General features: G+C 35.2%; 1 protein-coding gene across 5 annotated transcripts; it reads left to right on the top strand.

Annotated features, from left to right (window-relative positions):
* Positions 1–1,205: 1,205 nt before the first annotated feature.
* On the top strand, positions 1,206–19,295 carry LOC141566842 (butyrophilin subfamily 2 member A2-like). 5 transcript variants are annotated; one of them, XM_074311964.1, is made up of 9 exons: positions 1,206–1,343; positions 2,026–2,151; positions 4,891–4,980; positions 5,226–5,573; positions 9,741–10,022; positions 11,142–11,429; positions 11,839–11,865; positions 16,373–16,554; positions 18,990–19,295. In XM_074311964.1, the coding sequence occupies exons 3-9, from the start codon at positions 4,896–4,898 to the stop codon at positions 19,053–19,055; spliced, it is 1,278 nt and encodes a 425-aa protein (XP_074168065.1). In that variant the 5' UTR covers positions 1,206–1,343; positions 2,026–2,151; positions 4,891–4,895; the 3' UTR covers positions 19,056–19,295. The 5 variants fall into 5 exon arrangements, with proteins under 5 accessions (XP_074168065.1, XP_074168063.1, XP_074168061.1 ...); XM_074311962.1 differs by having other exon boundaries at positions 2,026–2,068; positions 16,373–19,295; XM_074311960.1 differs by having other exon boundaries at positions 16,373–19,295.
* Positions 19,296–24,170: the final 4,875 nt, after the last annotated feature.

The raw sequence follows: 24,170 nt of genomic DNA, 5'->3' as shown, positions 1-24,170 counted from the left end.
GTTGGAAGATTTGTGAGAGGAACACCAAAGAGGTCAGTGTCATTGGATCATAAAGGACTTGAAAGAGGATAGGCCAGTATGGGGGCTTGCCTGTGTTAAAAAAGACACTATGCTTTATAAGCAAAGTAGAGTTGCAGTAACTCAAAAGAAATATGAGATATGCAAATTTAGAGACATCGCCACTCTAAATGTTCATATGAAATATTTTGCCCTATCCATGGTAGAGCCTTCCAAGTTCATATTGATCTAATCAACCACAGTAGGACTCAATCATTTGTCATTTGTCATTTTTAGTTCTCTTTGAGAATGGAAAACAGCAATCAAACAATTTGAAAGATAGTAAGTAGAGTGAAAGAAGGAAATGAAGGGTTTTTAAAGACAAACAAAATTTTATATTTGTTTCTGGGAACCACTGGAGTTTAGGGGAAGAAACATGCACTTCAGGAAAATCAAATTGATAATTATCTCGAGGATGAATTGTAATGAAAAGATATATATATTAGGGTATTGCAGATAATAAGGCCTGGACTGGAATAGAGTCAGTGTCGGAGAAAAGAGAATATAAATAAGAAAATTGACTCAAGTATGAGTGAGTGTAACACCTAGATGACTGAGAAGATGGTGGTACCTTTAGAAAAAAACAGTAGGATATGGGGGACTGAAAGAGGGGGAGATAATGAATTCAGTTTTGGATATGTTGACACCATAAATCTGTGGGACATTCAGTTTGACATATCTAATAGGCAGTTGCAGATGCAAATTAGACTTCTGGATATGTAGCTTTTCAAGGAGTTAGAAATACGTGGTTAAAGCTTTGCCTCTGGCACATACTGTTTGTATGTCATTTTAAATTCTGGGTTTCTCTGACAACTCTTTAATAAATATTAACTTAAATAAGTTGCATTGGCAGAGGAAGTTTCTCATCTGAAGCTATGAAACAACATCATGCTCTCACCGGTAAAAAGAAAACAAAAATAAAAACACGTTTCCGTATTCATACGTATGTGTGTACCTTTGATAGCTTTCATTCTTAATTCACTATAGCATTGTTACCCGATACACTGCTTCTTAAACTTTCTAGATGAATTTTCTACCTAGTAACTAATGAAGTATTTAAATCCCGGGATTCTATTGGATAAATCGCTAAAAATTTACCAATCCCAGGCTAGATCCTGTTAAGCACTCTTTAGAGATGTATGGCCTCAAAATGAATACTAATGAAGACGTATCCTGCCGCAGACCAGAAGTTCCTAGGATAGTGCCGAAAGGTTGAGAAAATTCTGTTGCCCTCTTCAGGCAACTTTGACTTTTGGGTTTGTCTATCCCATGAGGAGCTCAAGCAGGTGAGTGAGAGGGAAAAGAGTGTATAGGTAATTCTCAGAGGAGATTTAAGAGCAGAACATGATTGTAAAAGAAGGGAAAAAGAAAAGAAGAAATCCTCTGTTGAAGGGAAATATCTTGTAATTGATTGATAGAAGAAGCGGAGAGAGTAAAAAGGGAAAGTAAACCTCGTTTCTAATGGCAGTACTACTTTATCCAACTTTTATCTGCCCTACTGAGTAGATAAAGAAAAAGGGAAATCAAAAATGAGGAAAAGTAGGCAGAGAAGGTTATGGTATTGTTCAGTCGTTTCAATTGTGTCTGATGCTTCCTTCGTGACCCCATTTGGGTTTTGTTTTTTGGCAAAAATACTGGAGTGGTTTCCCATTTCGTTCTCAAAGAAGGTGGGATGGCTCTACTCATAAAGTATGAGTACGACCTTTTGCAATGAAGCTTGATACAAATACAAAAAATTGATACTCTATCTGTGTAATCAAATTCCGCAGTCCCAGAACCCTTCTCAAAGAATAGACATACAACCTAATGCTCAGCAGAAACTTAACTTCGTTATAAAGTATTAGATTCTTCTTTCACCGAAGTGGAGTAATCTGCAGTAGTGGAATGTTGCATACAATGTCAGACTCTATTGTGGTATTGGTTAGATTTGATGAACTGCTTTTACCTCCTTTTTCTTTTGTTATACAGAACAAACCTTGGATGGAGGATGGTTATTTTAGAAATAAAAGCTGTGAGTTTCACCTGGGGTTTCCTTTGTTCTGATTCCTGGATATATGGAACATTTGTTGTCCAAGATTAGATGAACTCTTCCAGGTTAACAAACATCCATTTTTTTAAAAAATGCTTAACTTCTTGCCTTCCCAGAGGATTTTTGTTTGGTTTTATTTCTTGATCTAGACCTGTGATTTCATACATAAGGAGGTTCCTGGTGAGGGGCCTCCTCAACCAGATTATATCAATGTTTACTTTACAATCTTGGAGGCTAGCTGAGCACTAAGACTTGCCTAGAGCCACTGCAGGGCCATCTTTCAGAAGTTAGAAGTGAACTTAGGCCTTTCTGATTCCCAAGATAGCTATTTATCCTTTACACTGGAGTGATCCCCAAATAAAGAATAAACACACACATAAAGAAAGAAGGTATCTTTTCCTAAAACATCAATCTAGGGTAAGCAGATCTTAAACTCCTTTAAATATGCCAATCAAGAAGCAATCCAGAAGAATTTATACCCTGTTTGATACTATTTCTTTTGTGGTTGATTAAACTATGGGTTAATCAGTGTATCTGTTAACATGCTCTGTATTCACAATCCTGTGTCGGAAAGGGAATCAACACTGAAGCATTGTGGTATAATGGAAAGAGTATTTCCTTTGGAGAAAGATAATAGGGGTTCAAATTCTTCCTCTCGTATATAGTATTTGTGTTGACACTGGGCAAATTATTTAACTTACCTGGGCCTCAATTTCCTAATTGGTAAAATGAAGGAGTGAACTATATGACCTGTCAACATATGAGGTAACTTTTCATCACCTTCCTCTACTATTGCATTTTTAAGGTCCCAAACTTACCCTCACATTTCTTTGATTCTTTAGTATGGATTAGCACAGCATCTGCCACGTAGTAGACATTTAATAAATGTTTATTGTTTGATTCCTCAGGATTTGTCCCTGACCTTTCTGTAACTGCCAGGAAGGCATGTTACAAAAAGTGAACACCTGGTCTGAAGACCCACGTGTTCACTCTTTTCTGTACTTTCTTGGTCATTCACTCAATTACCTCCTCTATACCGATAGGCTGATTCTCTGGCTCTCTCTCTTCTCTCTCTCTGCAATTGGATTAAATAATTTGCCCAGAATCACACAGCTAGTAAGTGTATGAGGTCATATTTGAATTTACATCCTATTAACTTCAGGGCCAGTGCTGTATCCACTGCAGCACTCAGTTGTCACCTAACTGCCCCCTCAAGTCTCTTTTGAACTCCAAACACATATCTTCAGGCACCTATATAATTCTACCTTGATATTTCTCTGACATTTCAAATTCAACATAATCACAAATTAAGTTTACCTGTTGCTCTAAACTTGCTCCTACTCTTTTCACTGTTTCTCTCTAATACACCACCATTTTTTCAGTCTTCTGTCTTTATAACTTTATCTTTAAGTCTTTCCTCTTCTTCTATCAAATTAGTTATAAACCTTGTAGATTTTCCCTCTAAAAGATCTCTTAAATTTGTCTCTTCCTCACTAAGTCCCACTGCCACTATCCTATTACTGGTTCTTGTTACCACCTGCCTGGACTATTACAATAGCCATCTTAAGGACTTCCTAGTTCCTTTCCCCCCCCCCTCTCTCATCTATCATTCATAATGTTTTTAATCTTCTGGCTTCTTGCTTACCTCATGCTGCTCTGGTCTATGGTTAAAAAAAAAATTACTTACTATCCTTCAAATATTTCTAGTACTTTTCTACTCATAAACCTTCACTCATGGATTAATGAAAATTTATGTACTCATTAAATAAATATTGCTAAGTGCTTACTATAAGAATAAAAAGGTAATTAATTCTTGCTCTTAAAGGACTCATTCTAGTGGAGGAAACATATAGAAAGTTTCATTTGCAAGTCAAATGAAAATGTCCCATGTTCCTTAGGGTTCAGTGGAAGGCAGATGACAATACATTTTAAGGCCCCAAGCTATCTTCATCAGGTTTGATGTGATGAAACTGCTGGCAATGGTTTGTTGTCTTGTTATTTCCTCTGCCTAGAATATCTTTCCCTGATGAATTCCTTCTTACCTGTCCTTTAATTTAATTGCCACTTCTTTCAGTCAGTCAGTCAACAATTATATATTAAGCATTTACTATGCAACTGGCACTGTGCTAAACTCTAAAGATACAAATCCAGGAAAAAAGAAACAGTTGCAGCCCTCAAAGAATTTGTGTTCTAACAAACATAAAAGGAAGCTTGAAAGGTTGAGGGGAAAAAAGCCAACCAATATAATACAACCTTAAGAAATGGAAACTTGGGGCAGCTAGGTGGCGCAGTGGATCGAGCACCAGCCTTGAATTCAGGAGGATCAAATCTGGTGTCAGACACTTAACACTTCCTAGCTGTATGACCCTAGGCAAGTCACTTAACCCCAGCCTCAAAAAAAAAAAAAAAAAAAAAAAAAAAGAAATGGAGATTTGGCTGGCCTCTGTATATTCCTTAAATAGAGTTCCTGGGAGAAAGTTATCCAATCAGAGGAAGTTGTCAGAGATAATTTTAATGATGTAAATTACAGGGTTGAAGTGAGTGCTCAGGATAAAAAGGATTCTGGGTCATGATAGGAAAGAATTGAGTGAGAAGTTCTAATTCTGAAATTGATAATGATCTTCCCTTATAGACCTAATACTGTATTTTGTTTTGTACTTCTCTAATGCATTTGTGTATTGAAATTTCATCCCTCTACTAGATTGTATTTTATAAGAAAATAAGGATTGTGTCTTATCTACTATAAATTTTGTAACTTTTCTCAGCACTTAGCACCACAGTTAAAATGGTTTTGTCTTCTCTAGAAATTATGAATATGGCCCATTTTCCAAATCATTCTGTGCTAAGTGGTCTTGTAGCTGTCTTCTTCCTTCAGCTGCTCACAGTGATCTCAGGTAGGTGTTTCTCTTTTCCAACATGTAGACTTCTTGGAAGGGAAAACTAATTTCCTATCTATACTTTTCTCCGCAAGGGGAGGTAATTGCCACTCTCATTTCAGGAAATTCCTGAAGATGGAAGAATACTATGGGAATGAATTTTTCCTTCTCTTGAAATATTATTAAATTTCCATCCACCACCCAACCCTAACACCAGTTTCCTATCACCAGCTTCTCTATAACTCTCTCTCTTTGTTGAACAGCTCATTTTACTGTGATTGCACATGCTGAGCCTCTTCTGGTAATGGTAGGGGAAGATGCCATGCTACATTGTCACCTCTTTCCCAAGAAAAGTGCTGAGCAAATGGAGGTGAGGTGGTTCCGTTCTCATTTCTCTCCAGCTGTTTATGTATATAAATATGGGAAAGAAAGAGATGAAGAACAGATGGAAGAATATCGAGGCAGAACAACATTTGTGAGAGATAATATTAAAGCTGGAAATGTTGCTCTGAAAATACACAATGTCACAGTTTTTGAAAATGGAAGATATCACTGCTTTTTCCAAGAAGGCAGATCATATGAAGAGGCTTTTATAGACTTGAAAGTGGCAAGTGAGTTACTTGGTTTTGTTCTCTGATCTTCCTCAATATAACCCTGGGGACCCAGATTCAGAAGTTAAGTCAGCAAGTTTGATTTGGTTCAGATGACAGAATCAAGGACACTTATCCTTGATTGCTTATGGGATCCTATGAATTCTTCATGCCTCTAGATTCTGTGTGTGTGTGTGTGTGTGTGTGTGTGTGTGTGTGTGTGTGTGTGTGTTAAAATAAAGGTTTTCCTTTTAACTAACATATCTTGATAATTTGAACATTTTAATGGGAGCCAAGAGCTCTTTTATCTACATCTATGGAAACCTACATATAAGCTATATTCCATATATACCACTATATATTGGTGGTATCCAGGGAGATCTTGGCTAAGGGCAAAACAAGCCAAATTCTGAGGCTCAAAGAAGAAATCTTATTAGGGGTTAGAGAGGAAAGGAGGTTAAAAGTCAAAGAGGCTTATGAGAAGCCCCTATCCATGTGAATTCAAGCCTGAGAGTTCTGAACCAAACTTTATAGATAAGGTACACCAATTGCTTATTCTTATCTATGTAACCTATTACTCTATTACTTAAGAATGTAAAAATTAGTCTGATTAAATCACCCTTTTAGGTGATTTTAAACTGTTTATTGAGAAACATTCAAGTAAGTCCCCACTTTGTAATTGAATAGAAATTTAAAATTAGAAGAGTGTGACATTTCTAAGATTAGTTTATTTTCTTCTTTTGATTCACATGGACATATTTTTTGCAAATTCTTGTCCTCAATGCTTTCTCAAAACTAATAGTTAAGCAATCTATAATAATATCTATCAATTCTTTGAGCTCATAAGCAGATTCTACACAATTTCAATACATATAATTCTTTCCCAACTTGAATTTCTATTTCTATCCTCTCACCACAATTGGGTCTCCTTATAGACAACACTAAAAGTTAAGATATGTTCTGAAAAGATAAAAGTGATGACATTAAAAGTTTCTGCATTTTCACTGCTCTCTCTCATTTGGTTATTTTTTTCCTGATAATTTAGGAATGTGGCTAAGTGAGACATTTTCTCTAGCTCTCTTTGTTTAAAAAATGCAAAGACAAGTTTGTTTCTTTTGTTGTTTTCTTTTCTAGTTTCTGCATTCTTTTCTTGTTCTTATACAGCCAGATTTCTCTAGTGATAAGAATTGATTTCCACTTTTCATTGCTTTCTTTTTCATTCTTCAACTTCATAGAAAAAGCTCCAGGCTTAGCTGACTTGAGCTTCTGTGATATATCCTCTTTCTATACATCAATATACTTTGAGCATGTAGAACTTTCTTTAAACCAACAGCTATCTATCTAGAGTAACATTAATTCTCTTGTTCTATCATAGCTTTTCTACTGATGCTTCACTACTTTAAAACTCAATTGTTTTTGCCAGCATAGGTGCTTTGCCCACTAACATAAACTGCATTCTATATGCCTCAGTTGTGATTTTGTTTTGGGGTTTTTTTGAGCTGAAAATTTTACCCTTCAACATACCTAATAATGAAGCTAGCCATCAAATGCCACATAGTCAGTTCTAAATCTATGATCCTACGGAACTTAACATGATATTGATGAGGTGCAATGTGGTAGTAGTAGTGAAGAGGTGTGAGAATTGGGGTAGAGGATCTCCTCTGGTCAGCAAGGTTCAATGCAGAAAAAATTCACAAATCCAAAATCTGTATGGCAAAAGGGATTTATTGTTCACTAAGAGGGAAGCTTTCTTAGTGGACAAAACTCCTCATTAGGAATTTGGCAATGAGAAGTCAGCTTTGCTAGGAAAACAGACTTCTTAGTGGCAAGGTACTGTCAGGAAGGCAATAAAGGTTAACACTGAGAAGAGAATAGCCTCATAATGGGCAAAAGTCCTGGCAGGCAGCCTTGCCAAGAAGAGAGCTTCCTTGTCAAAGCAAATTCCTTTTTCAGACTTCTGCAAAGATTCAGGGTAAAGAGTTGTCTTTCATTAGCAGTCTGAGGCTCGGGCTTTAATTCAAAATTGAATGAGATTCCTTCAATGTTGTTAATGCCCACGGCTTAGATCTCTAATAGAAAAGAGATCACTCATCATAGGAGTTGAACTACTGGGACCACTTTGGACTAATTTTCAACTCAGTAGAGGTTGCAACCATATTCTAGCTAGATCTCCAACTGAATGAAACCACTTAACTTGGGGAGGAGGGTGTTGTCTGGGAAAGGTATGCTTTTCTCAGGGTCTAGGAACTCCCCAGAAGGGGATCCAGGACTCCCAAAAGATCTGTTTACTTCAGTATTTCAGGGAATCATACAAAAATCCCCAGAAATATAATAAGGGAAAGATCATGTGTCAATATATTTACAGTATCAGAAAAAATAATACTAATAATGTACTCTGTGGTTTAGATTTGTCAGCCAGAAACAATTTTATTAAAAATATATCAAACCCATTTCTAGCTCTCTCTCTCGGATAGATTTTCAACTGGCATAGTACCATTATGCCTTCCAACATAACTCTCTTCCACAAGAAAATTTCAGGTAATATTTATAGAAATGTTGAATAATGAAAAGTTCATAATATATTAAAATGCATGTTAGAGTTAATATTCCAGAATATTCCTTCCTGGACTACTTTCCTCTAAAAGTTTCTTGCTATGATCAGTATCTTAATATTGAATTTCAAAAAAGGACAGATATTATCTTTGTCAGATTTGGATCCAATTACTTCATGGGAAAGGTAGCAGTCATATAATCCAGTTACATTTGTTTATTATACTTACTCTACACAGATGAAAACCTTAGCCTTGGTTCTTCATTCTTAATGAGAAAGATTTAGAAAGAGTTTCAGGCTAGAGAAACAGTATTCTTTATTAAACTAAAAAAAGGAAGAGTGAGTTGTTTTGTTTTGTTTTGTTTAATTCCATAAATTTAAGTTGTTGGTTCTTACTGTAGGATGCCAATAGGCATGAACACCCAGGCATATCATCACCAAAATTCAAAATTGTAGTGACAGATGATTTTTTTTAAATTATAGCTTTTATTTACAAGATATATGCATGAAAATCATGAAAAAATATATGCATCAAAAAATGCAAGCAGACAAAAACAGAGGGAGTGGAAATGCTATGTTGTGGTTCATATTCATTTCCCATAGTTCTTTCGCTGGGTGTAGCTGGTTCTCTTCATTATTGAAGCCTTTTGCAATTAATATAAGAATAGGAAGGGGAAGTTTGTTGTACTTTTAACATGTGGATTTATGAGTCTATAGAGTAGCAGTGCTTCACAGAGAACAATTCTTGACGTGCAAGCAAAAGAGGATTATAATAAACCAGTTAATACAAAAGTTTCTTCTACTTAGAAAATTAATTTCCCTAAAAGGAAATTGTAGTTTTAAGTATGTCTTTAGTAGCAGTAATGACATTAATAATAATATAATTTTCAATTCAGTGATCTGAACAACAATAGTAATTTGATCTATCATGTAGCCTCAGTTTACAAAAGTTTACAAAAGAAATTCATTAATTTGTAGCACCCTAAACCATATGGTGAGCTATAAAAATGAAAATAAAGGCACTGAATATTGGGGAGAGGGGCAATTCTTCTTTTCTTTCTCATTTATTTAATTAATCCTTTTCTGAAAATTAAATCTTGTTTGTTTTAGACTTCTAGTCTCCTCTTTCTCCTGTTCTGTTTTTGAGATAGTTATTAAAGGATACAGATTCCCACCTTGTGATCTAACTATCCACGTCACTGAAAATCCTTCAGATTTTTCATCTCTAAAATGACAATAATAATAATAATAACATCACACAAAGTTGTGATAAGGATCTGGAGAGATAAGGTGTGTGGAGTTCAATATACATTAAATTATTGTTATTTATTGACTTCTTGTACATAGTAAAATTTAATTTTCAATTTTGAATGGTTTATATTCATTCAAAAACTAGAATGTGACATGAAAAATCACCAAAATACCAATAAAAATAAATCAGTAGACAACTTTTGTAAGCTCTGTACTAGATCTTGTAAAAATATAAAAGTGTAAGTATTATACTTTCCCTTGGCAAGACTCGATTCAATTTCCCACCTTTGAGGGCACCCTTCTCTTTAATTAGCTCTAACCCAATTGACTACAGTAAGTGGAGTAAACAGTCTTGGATATTTTTATTGACCATTTTTTTTCCCCAGGTATGGGCTCAGATCCCTTCATTAAAATCATAGATTATGAATATGGATGGATACAACTAGAATGTACATCATCTGGATGGTACCCACAACCTTGGGTAGAGTGGAGAAATCTTACAGAAGATACAATTCCATCCCTGGAGGAACATCTGGCTCCCAGTGAAGACGGGATGTTTGTTGTGAATTTGTCTGTGGTTATCACAGATCACACAATAGTTAATGTGTTCTGTTCCATTAAAAACCCCCTTCTCAGCCAAGAGTTGTTGACAATGATGTCTATTCCAGGTCAGTTCTCAGTTTTAGATTTTCCTTGCTGAGTCATAGTCATTTTAGCCATAGGAGAACAATGAAAGAAGTATCTATAGGAAAAGACTAGGCTATGGGACTAAACCACTTGATTCTAAACTTTTTTGATAAGTAAAATGCCCGATTATGAAGTGATTAGGAGTTGGGATGGGGGACCTAATAAGAGGCAAAGTTCCTAGTTCTCAGCTATTGTTTTTGGTGCTTGGCTAGCACTAAATGGGTCATAATCTCAGGAGGTTAGGAATTTGCACATTGTAGAAAGAGATAGAATGGAGAGGTATTGTATTGTAGATGAAGGGTAGCTGCAGTTATGCTGAAGATAAGATCCACTGTTGACTATCACAATATATAGACCCATCTTCCTACTCTGTTATTATATGTCAACTGATCAGACACTCCTTGTGGTCATAATATATCCCCTCCTTTGAGGACTACTGAGTAGACAAGAGATCATGGATTTAAAGATGCTCTTCTTTATTGCTTGATGCCTGACAGCCTCCAGTAGAGAAGAGAAATTAATATCCTCTTCACATCTCACCACCTTAGCCAAATAGGAGTTTTCACAGTGATGCTTGCTGATAAATGATTCTCCTGAACAACCACTATTAAGTGACCAATTCTTGAAAAACAGGAAAGGCAAAACAATTGCTCTTGGAAGATATTTGCCAGTGCACTTGTAATTAGTGTCTTGTGGTGATTAGTGTCATTTCCAGGGTGAAGTACTTACTCTGTATGAGACATTTCCCAAGAAATATAGCATGAAAGTTCTCCACTTTGCAGACACTAATACAAATAATTATTTGCAAAAACAAGAATTAGATTTTTAAAGCAATTTGACACATCAAAGGAGAGGGATATAGGAAAGCATCACTTCTCTAGATTTCATTTCAACTGTATTTTGGAACAACAACAAAAAGAAAATCCAAAGAATTTGGAAATAGGGAAAGCAGAATAAAGAGGAAAAACTCAACCACAGAAATAGGCCTTCTTTAAGAAGGATCAGAGTCTGAAAGGATCTCCTTTTTTTATAGATTTAGCAAAGAGATTTGGCATGTATTAGCTGGCTTAACTCTCTCTTCTTTATGTCTTTTGCCATAGAAACTGTTTGGGTCTCTACTTCTATGCCCTCTGAGAGCCCTTCTGAGCTCCCAGATCCAACAACTCCTGGACCTGAAAAGGTTTCTACCTGGATGATTGCTCTTGTGGCCTTACTTACTATTGGACTTTTTGTTGCTTGTAGTATTTGCTTGTATTTCATATGGAAGCTACACAGGAAGAAAAAAACACTATTTATAGAAAAAGAAATCGAATATGAAGAAAAAGAGAAAGGATATGATGAAAGGGGGCAAGAACAAATGGGAAAAGAGGGATCGAACAACCTGACAGGTAAAAAGAAAAGAAAAAAGCAAAGATGACACTTTAGGAACAAAAAGAATCTCAGCTTTTGATATGAGATTCTGTAGAGGGACAAACAGGAAACTGAAAAGATCAAAATCCTTTATCCACAAATTTCCCAAAACTCCATCCCCTTACGCCTTTAAAGTTTCCTTTTAGTGGACCAAATATAGAAAAGTCATGTAGAGTTTAAGTATCTGAGTAATTGAAAATGCTAATACCAGTTTAGATGATGCTTCACTGTTCTTGGTTCCTTGGCAATTCAGTTCAGCATTTTCCTTATTTTTTCCTTATTTTCCTTATTGTTTCCTTATTGTTTCATTACTTTCATAGACAATTTCTATGCTTCTCATATAATCATTAAATAAAGAGTTCTTATTATTTTGTTTGCCCATTGCAGGATGGAGAAGGACCCAATTACATGCTGGTAAGTGACACTTCTTTCCTCTGTGAGTTTAAGATCCCTCCTTTCTCATCCTCATGATACCTCCATTTTGGGGGAAAAAAGAGCAAAGAAAAAGAAGTAAACTAGAGAGCAAACTAAATACAATGCCTAAGTAAAAAATGGTGAAGGTCTTTATAAGATTAAGCAATTCCTGGGACTACCATAGAATGATTTGGAGGAATCCTTGAGCTTCATATAGCAGTTCTCCATTAATTTCATTTGTTTCTATGTTATTTTAAAATGTAATGGCTGGGGGAATTAGAGGAAAGAAAATATTTCACAGCATTGACCCCAATTACCTTCCACATTTTGATTTACAAAATCATTACTTTTACCCTCTAGAACTGTTCTCTAGGTAATACTTTGCATCCCCTACCACAGTCTCTGAAATGGAAAATGATTTAAATATTATCCAATTCAGTTGATATGAGAAAGCAATCCTCTCTCTGATACATCTAATAAAATAACCATCCATGTTCTAGTAGAATACCCACAATGACAAACATTCTAATTTCTTTCCAAGCAACATGCTATATTTGGATAGCATTCAAGCTTAAATTGTCTCCTCCTGATACTCATTCCCTGGCTCACCTCCTTATGCTGTAGCTATACTCTTTAAGATTGCATTAACAGGGCAACTAGATGGCACAGTAGATAGAGACTGGCAGAGAAGTCAGGAGGACCTAAGTTCAAATTACTACTTCAGAGCTATGTGGCCCTGGACAAGTCAATTAATCCCAATTGCCTCAGTCAGAAAGAAAAAAAAAAAAAGATTAACACTTTTTTGACTGGGTTGTTGCATTGAGATTGCAGACTATGAAAACTCCCAGATCTCTTAGACAAACTGCTAAGTGTCTTATCTAAAACCATTAATGAAGATTTTTTAACCTAAAAATAAGGTTTTACATTTATCTCTCCTGAATTTAATCTCATTAGATGTTACTTAATGATCTAGCCTATAAAGATCTTTTTGGATCTGAAATCTTATCCATTGTTACTGTTTTTTCCCAGCTGTGTCTTTTGTATTATGATCAAATATAAAAATGTTAAATAGAACAAGGCTAAATGCAAATTTTGGGGGCACTCCTTAACCTCTTGGCAAGTTGATATTAATATTCTTTCAGTTCAGCCATTCAGTCAGCTCAGGATACATTTAAATGTAATAATATGTAGTTCATATCTCTCCATGCATTTTACAGGAATAGAAATTATAAGCCAGTTTATGAATTGTTTTGCTAAAAACTAGGTAAACTATAACTATAATATTCCTAGTAATAAAAAGCTTAATATACTTTCCAAAAAAAAAAACGGAAATAAGGTTAATCTAACATGGTCTCACTCTTTGCAATTGCCTTTTCTTTTTTTTTACCTTTCCTTTTCTTGATGCTCACCAATCATTTCTTTATTGATTTGTTGAAGAAACTTTCCAGGAATTAAAAATCAAATTTCTTAGCCTATAGATATCAAATTATTCTTTTTTTCCTTTTTTGAAAATTATGACATTTGCTTTTTTCCAATTTTATGGTATTTTACTCATTCTCCATAAAATTTCAAATATCACTGACAAGGATTCCACAATTGCATATGTACTCAAGGAAATAGCTCCTCTTGGTCAGGTAACTTGAATCATCAAGGAAAACTAGGTGTTCTTTTACTGTCTTCTAACTTATTTATAGTGGATATCAGCTCCCTCTTAGCCTTTTCTTGTAACTTCCTTTCCCATTCAAAGGTCATTCTCTTTGACAAGAGAGAAGAGAGAAAAAAATAATAATTATCTCTCTTTTTTAGTTGTCATAATTCCATCTGCCCCAAGTGATAGTCCTATATACCTTGTTTGGGCCATTTTATTTTGTTTTTTTGTTTTGTTTTGTTTTGTTTTTACCTCAAGATAGTTAAAAAAAATTTTTTTAATAAAAAATTTATTTCTTATTTTCCTTATTCTTTACCATGCTCCTTAATAGCATCGTGCCACTCTCTTATATTCATCTTCTGTTAGCTGCTCTTAATTCCAATGTTTTGGAAAAAAAAATTTTGATTGTTTTCTTTATGAATCTATAGCAATGTTTTCAGATAAGTCCTTCCCTTCTCCCCCCTTCCTTCCCCCTCCCCGAGCCTATACTGGAATTGTTTTTGTGTGTGTGTCTCAAAATTTCAGTAATAAGAGTTTTCAACCTATCCTGGGCTGAATTAGCCCTACGTTGACATTCCCCTGAACCCTTTGAAATTTGATTTCTCAAAAGCTAAGGACCATTTCAGATTATGCCCAGATTTCTTCTGTACCACAAACTCTCTAGGAGGGAAAAGTTGCTACCCTTAACCCACAAGTTTCCTATCATTTCCCTTTCAGTAACCAGTTCCTCCCTTTTAGTGAGAATCAGATCCAGAATGTAATTTCCTCCCCACTCCCATTGGTTTTCCACTTTTTAAAAGATTAATGATAGAACTTCACTAGATTTAAAGATAATTAAATGTTTTCTTTCATTAATATATCATGCTCTGGTTCAGATTTGTGTTTGTTTCCCAATTTTTCAAATATTTCCTTTTTCCATTCAAGTAGTTTGTAATCTTTCTTTTTTTTAATAATAGCTTTGTTATTTTTCAAAATACAGGAAAAGATAGTTTTCAACATTCATCCATGCAAAACCTTGTATTCTATATTTTTCTTTCTCCCCTTTCTCCCCCTTCCCTTTTCAGCAAGTAATCCAATATAGGTTAAACATGGGCAATTCTTCTAAACATATATATTATTCTTTCTAATGACAAAATCACTTTTTTCTCCTTCTATTGATCTTCACCCAACATGTTGCCTTGTTTTCTTGATCTGGTTTCTGGTTTTCTTTTCCTCTCCTCCTCCCTCCCGCAAAAATAAATAATTAAATAAATAAATAAAACATAGTTTATTAAACACCAAATATAAACCAGGCTGGAAATTTTTTAAAATTATGTAGTTCTGGATTTTTTTTTTTTTTTTTTTTTTTTAAGATTAAACAGTCTCTGTCCTCAAAGGGCTCATATTCTATCAGTGAAGAAACACATACACATACATGTAGATAAATAGAGTTGATGTAAGCCCTAGGGATCTTTATCCCAACTTACATTCATACTAATGAGTCAGATATCCTAAAGCATTGTTGCATACTCCTCCTCAGGGTTCTAAGAATATACCAAGAGAATTGGGAGATCTTTCCAATGCTATTATCTCAAACACCCCCTTCTGGTGTGCTCTCCCCGATAGTAATCACATACAAAGACCACTTCCATTTAAAACAAACAAAACAAACAAACAAACAAAAAACCTTCAGGTGCCCAATAACCTTGTGTACTGTGGTGTTTCTCAAATCACTTTCTCTTTGAGAAGAGAGAAAAATTTGCCTTTAAACATGTCAATACTTCCCAGAATAAGGGGATTGAGAGCCAAAATAGGACTATTTTTAAAATAACAATGATTCAATAGCCTTTTGGCATAATAGTCTCTAAAACAATGACTCATTCAGATCCCTGGAAGAGTCTGTACTACTAAGGTAACAGAGGTAAGATAAAGATAATGATAGCTAAAACAAAACAACAAAAAAAAAAACCAAAAATGCTTACACTTAGAAATTAATGGCATCTAGGGAACCTGGGATTGCCAACTATGCCCTTCTCCACTTAAATTAAATATGGGCCCAATTCTTCCTCTGTAAAATGAAGTATTTGGGTGAGTAGACCTCTAAGGTGTTTTCTAGTTCTAAAATTCAGGAGTCTTACACCCATTCAGGTTTGGCCCTGCTCATAGGATCAAATGATGTCTACTACAAAAATGAGCATGTCTAATCATGGGCCAGGAATTTGGTGCCTGTGTGTTGCATGACAAAGGCTTTCTAATTCAGAACTAATATAAGAACAGTGTCACTAGATTCCGTATTTGAGGTGGATTGTGAAAATGGAGAATAAAAATAAAAGTAGCAAAGAGGTAAATACTATGTTGGTGTTGTTTGTCCTTCATTCTCAAAGAGGACCATGTCATCAAGTAAATTGGATTTCAGTGAATTAAGGCTATGCAAGGTCACCTGTCTTACTTTCCCCTCTAGAGCCATCTGGATACAGAGGCAAGATATAGATCGAAATGACTGAAGGTGGCCCTGGATGCAATGGTAGAGCTTGGCCTTTTTAAGCAGAGGTCTTCCACAGATCTCAGTTTGATTCATTCAGTGATTAAGACTGATAAATTTCTCTGGCAGCCTGAATATTCAAGCTCCTTCTCTAAAGATGGGGTATTACTAACGATTGGCTCCCATAATGCAGTTTCTTTTATTTGTGAAAGGGGAGAAAGCTATGATTGGTATACTATGGAACATCAAGAAAGAATTAGATCCCAAAGAGAAACTGCACAAGGAATCCTCTACGGCTCTCCTCTCCTCCCTTAGTATCCTTTAAGTATTAAATAGACTGAAGATTACACAGTCAGGCTTCTAAGACCACAAAACTGAATCTGGAACTCTCTCTTTAGCTGATGTGACTCTGGATCAAAACACAGCTCATCCTGAACTCTACCTCTCTTGGAATTTGAGAAGTGTGATACGAGGGAACACACGGCAAGATCTACCTGACAACCCTGAGAGATTTGACTGTAGACCTTGTGTTCTTGGTCATGAGAGCTTCACCTCAGGGAGACATTACTGGGAAGTGGAGGTATCAGATGTTATGGTATGGGCCCTTGGAGTCTGCAGAGAAAATTCTGAGCGAAAGGGGGAAGCCCTACTAATACCTCAAAATGGATTTTGGGTTATTGAATTGTTTGGAAATAGATATCAGGCCCTTACCTCCTCTGATATCCTCCTCCCTTTACCTGAGCAACTCCACCGGGTGGGAATTTTCTTAGATTATGAGGCTGGAGATGTCTCTTTCTACAATATGATTGACAGATCCCATATCTATACTTGCCCTCGAACCTCTTTCTCTGGACCTCTCAGGCCTTTCTTCAGACTTGGATCTGATGACAATCCTTTGGTTATCTGCCCAGCATTCACTGGTGCTGAGGGAGTCACTGTCCCAGAGAGTGGCCTAATCCTTTATAGAAGGCCTCACTGATCCTTTGATGATGATGTAAAGATCACCTTTAGCCTCTGGACTTCAATTGCTTATTGAAGATGGAAGTTATTTTATCATATACCTTTTTAATTTGTTCAGGTCTTTTAAGAAAGATTCCCTTTCCTTCTTTCCTTTTTCCTCTGAGAAACCTTCTTCCCCACCTTGTTTCCTTCCTGAGCTATAAGTGCTTCCATGATCTAACTGCTTTCCTGTTTCTAATAAGGTAAGCAGGCTTGTGAACACTGTGATTCAGTTGTACAAGATATTTCTTAGCCAGGCAGGGAGATATGTTGGGGAGAAGAGGGGTAGTGAAGGGAAGAAGAAGCAAATTTTAAAGTTGCTATACTGAGATAGGGATTGAAAGGATCAAAAGAAAAGACAACAGAATTAGAGTCTGGGTTCTGGATGAAACATCAATAATTAATAGGGGAAAAAAAACCATAGAACCTCTTAGAAATAAGGAAAGGAGAAAGATTATAGACTTAGGTCAACTTTGTTGAGCATAGGAATAGGGATCTTGGAAAGAGAAATGAGGCTGGTAAAAATGTGAAATCAATAGTGTCAGCGATGATTCTAGAACCATCATTTAAAAAATTTAATTTGATTCTGTAATCCCCTTAAAGCAAAGGTCTTTAATATGACTTCGAGAGATCCATGAACCTGAATGGGGAAAAATACATTTTTGTTTCAATGTAATTTATTTCTTTTGTAATATTATATATTTTGCTTTATGCATTTAAAAATATCATCCTGAAAAAAGGGGTCCATAGGCTTCATGAGATTGTTGGGTAAATGGAGTTTAAGAATCACTACCCTAAAACTATCAGTCCTACATCTCCCAGTAGCTATGAGCTCCATGGTAAAGGAACCTCATCTTTATAGCTCCCCAGAAACTTAGAAAAATGGTTTTGGAAAAAATATGAAAGATTTGATAAATCTCAGCTAGGATTGTTATAATTTAAAACATAAGAAGGAAAGTTTCTGGATAACAATTCAGGGATCAGGAAGATGCCATAGTCTATCTCTGAGACACAAAAGTGTCTTTCATGGCTTCTGCTGAGTCTGATGACCTTATGTTGTGAGTACACTCTGTTCCTCACTGCATAAGTCTGGCCTGCTATGTCATCCCCTCAGGAATTCACAAAAGAACCTTGAGGTATTTTTCTATGCCACTGGCTCAAGCTTCCATTGCCATGTTGACCTCATGTTAGGGATCAATACCTAGCCTCTCAGTTCTACTGATAAGCTTTTACAAAAAAAGATAGTTACTTCAAAGTAACAACAAGGGGAAAAGAATCATGCAAATACCCCTCCCACTCTAATACCTTGACAGCATACTATCTCTATACCACTTTGGTTTGGGTATGGAGAGGAATAAGCTCAACTTAGTACATACTTACTATCTAAATTGGTTCCAAGTTCATGTCCAGGTATAGTATAACTGCCAAATAAAGCACTGGGTTAGAGTCACAAAAGTCCTAAGTAGCTCTTCTAGTTCCCCAAGATATTGATACTACACTAGCTATAGGTCTTATATTCTGGAATATCAAGATTACTAGATCATCTTGTAATGGATCCATTGGGTCATAAGAGTCCATTCCTTTCATCTAGAACAAATGCAGAGGCCCATTTCCCAGGGCTCAGAGGGGAGAAAATTTCAGCCCAGATACTGTGAGGAGTCATCAAAATCCATCAACAACAAATAAGATTTCATGGTTGACTAACTAGGACTAGTTAAAAAATACCTGATTTCTCCAAGACACTTCTTTTTCACAACTTTTTTTTTTTTTTTTTTAACCAAAGACTATGACATGTTTATTTTGCACTCCACCTAATTATTTTCCCTTATATTCTTCAGCTCACAGAGCATTTCTATGATATGTACACAACTATCAATCCATTCATTCCCAAGGTCTAAGGAAGAAAGACAGAAAAGAAAAGAATAAAAAAATAAAAGAGAGGAAGAAGGATAGAAGAGAGAGAAAGAGAGGAAGAGAGGAAAAGGATCATTAAGGATTTTTTTTTTTTTAATGCAGAGAATAGAACAGAAAGAAGTCCACAAAGAAGTAATGACAAAAACAACCCTGAAAGCTACAGATTGAACCATATATTATAGTTCTATAGTTCTGCAGTTTCATGTACTACTCTTCTCCAGCTTTCTCAACAATGTTCACACAAGGTACCTTCTTGCCCTCCCCTCTCCTGTTTTCCAGCTTTGTTTTAATTCCTCATTTGAATTAAAGGCAGATATGGCCTTTGTGCTTGTATTTGTATTCTAGAACTGTATCTAGCATATAGTATGCATTAATAAATTTTGTTGATTTTTTTTTACATTTCTATTAGGTATTTGGAAATGCCTATTTTATTTGATATTTATTAAGTTCAGAATAAAAATAATTAAAAAAAAATAACATATGACAATTTTTGAGAGGACAGTGAAAGTATGGGAGGGATAAATTTTGACCTTGAGTCAAATATACAGGACTTTGATGAAATAAAACCATAGAATTTAAAATGTTAAATCCAGGAAGGATTTCAAAATTTAATTTTTAGTTAAGGTGAACCTGAAATTCTTCTTATGGAAATAGCAGCTCCTGCAGGCTACTCAGACCCCAAGCTGTAATCCTAACCAAAAAAATGGAAAATATACAGAAAGGCATTCCTCTTTCCCACTTCTCATGCCCAATGTCTGAACATACTCATGAGGATTGGCATAGGTCTTTTCTGGCATATACACGTTAGAAGAAAAAGGAGGAAACTGCTCTTATAACTATAATTCATAGAATTGCTTGGAACTAGGAAATGAAAATGAATGTGGCTGACTCTCCAGTATGTTGCTCAACAGTTTATTTATTCCTTAAGGTTCTGAGAATAGACTAGCTTGTTTTTCTCAAAGACTTGTTTGTTTGAGATTCATCTGTAGGATAGGGATTATGTCATGCAGTCTTTGTGTTCAATAGTCTTCAGCACAGGGTAGGACATAGAGTACTGTATTGTTATGCCACAGTTCTCTTTTATTGTCCTGACTCAGTTTCCCTAATTGTTCTGCTCAATCCTGCAAAACCACCTCTCCCTCTTAATCAGAATAGTTGATAAGGATCAAAGATCTTATATTTTAGAGTAGCAGAATGCCTCTCCCTACCCCAAGCTATTAGAATATCAGATACTGTCTTATCAAGATGCCTCTCCTCATCTCTAGAGTGCCTCCCCCCCTCTCCAGTGGCTCACCCTACCCTGTCAGAGTCCCATTCCCACTCTCAGCACCCTGACTCTACTCCTGCCTCAGTCTGAGCCACATGTATATATGCCATTGAGAACTCACATTGTTTGCTGGATTCTTGGAGACAATAGTCTCAATTCAGCCCTGGGATCAAACCATGGATCCATTTGGTTCCAGTAAATCTCTCCCTTTCAAATAAAATATTAAATACTCTCTAATCTCTAATTTATTTCAGTTTCTCCGGCATTACTGTATAAATCATAAAATTTTAAGAGTCTCAATGGCTTAATCTAATTTAACCTTTTAATATGAGGAAATGTAAGGTCAAAGAGATTAAATGACATTTGTAGAAATCAATTACTAAACATTTATTTATTCAACATTTACCATATATATGATATTTTGCTAGGCAATGGGAAATCAAAGATAAAAAATGAAACCATCCCTACTTTCAAAGATCTTATAAGGACTGATAAAACACCATATATAGAAGAATAATACTGTAATACCAGAGAAACTGAGGCAAGCAAAAGATTAGTTTTTAATCTTTAAGGTGGAGTTTAGGCTAGCTGACCAGATTAGGACTCTTGTCTGAAGCACTCAGTACAGATAAACTAAGGCAGGGAATGGGTTTGCAAACAGAATGCATAATTTGAATATACAATCTTGTAGGGGGAACAAAGGCAGATAAGCAGGGGGTAGGGGGAGGACACTGGAAGGAGAGAGAAGCCATAATTCCAGGAAAGGATAGAAATTTAATCCTGACAAGATAAGAGTCAAGATAAGAAGGTCTAGGACTGGAGACTGCAAGATCCTAACAAGGATCAAGATAATGCACCTGGAGTTTATGACACAATGGTTTGTAAAGGGGATCAGAGCTCCAAGGTTTTTCCTGGGCTCTTTTTTTTAAAACTCAATTTTCAGTCCTAATGGCAAGGAAGAAGGGATGGCTATGATTTTTTTATTCAGGGTTCAACAATAGTTAAAACAGATAATTGTGGAAGGCATTAGCAATTGGAGACATTAAGAAAGGCTTCTTGAAGAGGATTATATTAGTCAGAGGTCAGGAGGTACTATGTTCCAGGAATAGAGAACAAGTGGTAAAGAGCATCAAGATGGGACAGGGAGTACTACACATGATAAAGAGAGAGAAGGCCTACATATATATATATATATTGCAGACAGGCAGGAAATAAGCACTTATTCAGTGCTTTGTGTCATTCCACTGTACAGAGGATAGAAATCACAAGCAAAAAAATCAAACCCCTATTTCTTTTTTTTGTCCACAAAAATATCATGACATATCAAAATCACTTATTAAAAGCTAAAAGTATAATTTTGAAATAAAAACAAAATATATAATAATTTTCTATTTTAAAATATTAAGAGATAGAGAAGGATTTTTTCCCTCCATATTCTTTTTGAGAACTACATTCTCCAAAAGTCTGTATAAAGTTCTATCATATTCAATTTAAAAGGAAGATAGGAATCTAACAGAGGGAAGAGACTCTAGTTTCAGCAACAGAGATGAAAAGGGATAGGAAGAAATGAAACCATGTCTTTCTGATTTCTGTGACAGGAAGCAACAATGTTCTCTATAACACTCTCTAAGTTCCTAGGTTAAGATCCTGTTATGAGTGCTATAATTTTTAGTGACACCTTTAGATGAAAAATTCAACAACCTTATGAAGGAATGCTCCAAACTGCTAATAACAGAAATCCAAAGTAAAATGGCACTAAAACTTCACCTCATATCCACATATCTTCCAATTGGGAAGAGAAAGGACAAAAAATAAAAATGGTAAATACTGGAAAAAATAAGCACAATAACTGCAAATTCATCTAACCTTTTTGGAAAACAACTGGGCATTGACCCACACTTAATATCTTACACCAAGATAAAGTCAAAATGGGTTCATGACTTAGGCATAAAGAATGAGATTATAAATAAATTAGAAAAGCATAGGATAGTTTACCTCTCAGACTTGTGGGAAAGGAAGGAATTTATGACCAAAGAAGAACTAGAGATCATTATTGATCACAAAATAGAAAATTTTGATTATATCAAATTGAAAAGGTTTTGTACAAACAAAACTAATGCAGAAAGATTAGAAGGGAAAACATTTTTACAGTCAAAGGTTCTGATAAAGGCTTCATTTCCAATTGACTCTAATTTATGAGAAATCAAGCCATTCTCCAATTGATAAATCGTCAAAGGATATGAGCAGACAATTCTCAGATGAAGAAATTGAACCTATTTCTAGCCTTATGAAAAGATGCTCCAAGTCATTATTAATCAGAGAAATGCAAATTAAGACAACTCAGAGATACTACTACATACCTGTCAGATTGGCGAGAATGACAGGGAAAGAGAATGCAGAATGCTGAAGGGGATGTGGGAAAACTGGGACACTGATACATTGTTGATGGAACAGCAAATACATCCAGCCATTCCGGAGAGCGATTTGGAACTATGCTCAAAAAGTTATCAAACTGTGCATACCCTTTGATCCGGCAGTGGGCTTATATGGTATATGAATGTTATGGAATATTATTGTTCTATAAGAAACGATCAGGAAGATGATTTTAGAGAGGCCTGGAGAGACTTACATGAATTGATGCTAAGTGAAATGAGCAGAATAAGGAGATCATTGTGCATGGCAACATCAATATTATACGACAATCAATCCTAATGAACGTGACTCTTTCCAACAATGAGATGATTGATGCCAGTTCCAGTGATCTTGGGATGACAGAGCCATCTATACCCAGAGAGAGAACTGTGGAAGCTGAGTGTGGATCACAACATAACATTTTCACTCTTTTTGTTGTTGTTTGCTTGCATTTTTTCTTACTCATTTTCTTTCCTTTTTGATCTGATTTTTCTTGTGCAGCAAGAGAATTGTATAAATATGTTTACACATATTGGATTTAACATATATTTTAACATGTATAACATATTGGATTGCTTGCCATCTAGGGAAGGGGGTGGGGAGGAAGAGGAGAAAATCTGAAAACACAAGCTATTACAAGGGACAATGCTGAAAAATTATCCATGCATATATTTTAAAAATTAAAAAAAGCTTTTATTTTTAATTTTTAAATGAAATTAAAAATTTTTTAAAATATCTGTTTTACAAAATTACTTGAAATAATCTGGCAGAAACTAGATATTGACCAATATCATACACACATTTACCAAGATAAGGTCAAAATGAACACATGACATAGACATAAAGAGAAAAGTCCTAAATAATTAGAAGAGCATGGAATATAGTATCTATCAGATTTATGGATAGGGAGAGGATTTATGATAAAACATAGATAGATATAAAATATAAAATGAGAGATATAAAATGGATAGTTTTTAGTGCATTAAATTAAAACATGTTTTGTTCAAATTAAACCAATGTAACCAAGATTAGAAGAAAGGAAGGGGAAAATTATAGATAGTTTCTCAAATAAAACGTCTCTTATCTTAAATAGAAAATTTTGTCAAATTTTTAAGAGTTTAAGTCATGTCCCAATTGATAAATGGTGAAAGGATATGATTGTGCAGTTTTCTGATGAAGATAAAAGATATATATATATATATATATATACACATACATACGAAAAAATGTTCTAAATCACTATTGATCAGAGAAAAACAACTCTGAGATAACATCTCACACCTATCAGATTTAAATGATAGAAGAAAGAATATAAAAAAGGAAGGAGGATATAGAAAAAAATGAGACATTAATTCACTGTTGGTGGAACTGTAAACTGATCCAACAATTTTGGAAAGCAATCTGGAATTATGCCCAAAGAATTATTAAACTTTCTATATCCTTTGACCAGCAATACCACTCCTAGGTCATCATCCAAAGATGATTAAGGGAAAAGAGAAAAAAACATATGTTTTAAAATACTTATAACAGCTTTCTTTGTGTTGGCAATGAACTGGAAATCACAGAGATGCTGATCAATTGGGGAATGGCTGAACAAGTTGTGG

This window comes from Sminthopsis crassicaudata, chromosome 4 (assembly GCF_048593235.1).
Source record: "Sminthopsis crassicaudata isolate SCR6 chromosome 4, ASM4859323v1, whole genome shotgun sequence".
NCBI lineage: Eukaryota > Metazoa > Chordata > Mammalia > Dasyuromorphia > Dasyuridae > Sminthopsis > Sminthopsis crassicaudata.
The sequence above is the reverse complement of the archived record's forward strand: the minus strand, read 5'-3'. Positions and strand labels throughout refer to the sequence as shown.

Excerpts from the sequence above, each read along its gene's own strand:
- LOC141566842 (XM_074311961.1), top strand. The coding sequence starts at position 4,896 with ATGAATATGGCCCATTTTCCAAATCATTCTGTGCTAAGTGGTCTTGTA. Across the intron at positions 4,981-5,225 it reads GCTGCTCACAGTGATCTCAG|CTCATTTTACTGTGATTGCA; the intron begins GTAGGTGTTTCT and ends TTTGTTGAACAG. Across the intron at positions 11,430-11,838 it reads GGGATCGAACAACCTGACAG|GATGGAGAAGGACCCAATTA; the intron begins GTAAAAAGAAAA and ends TGCCCATTGCAG.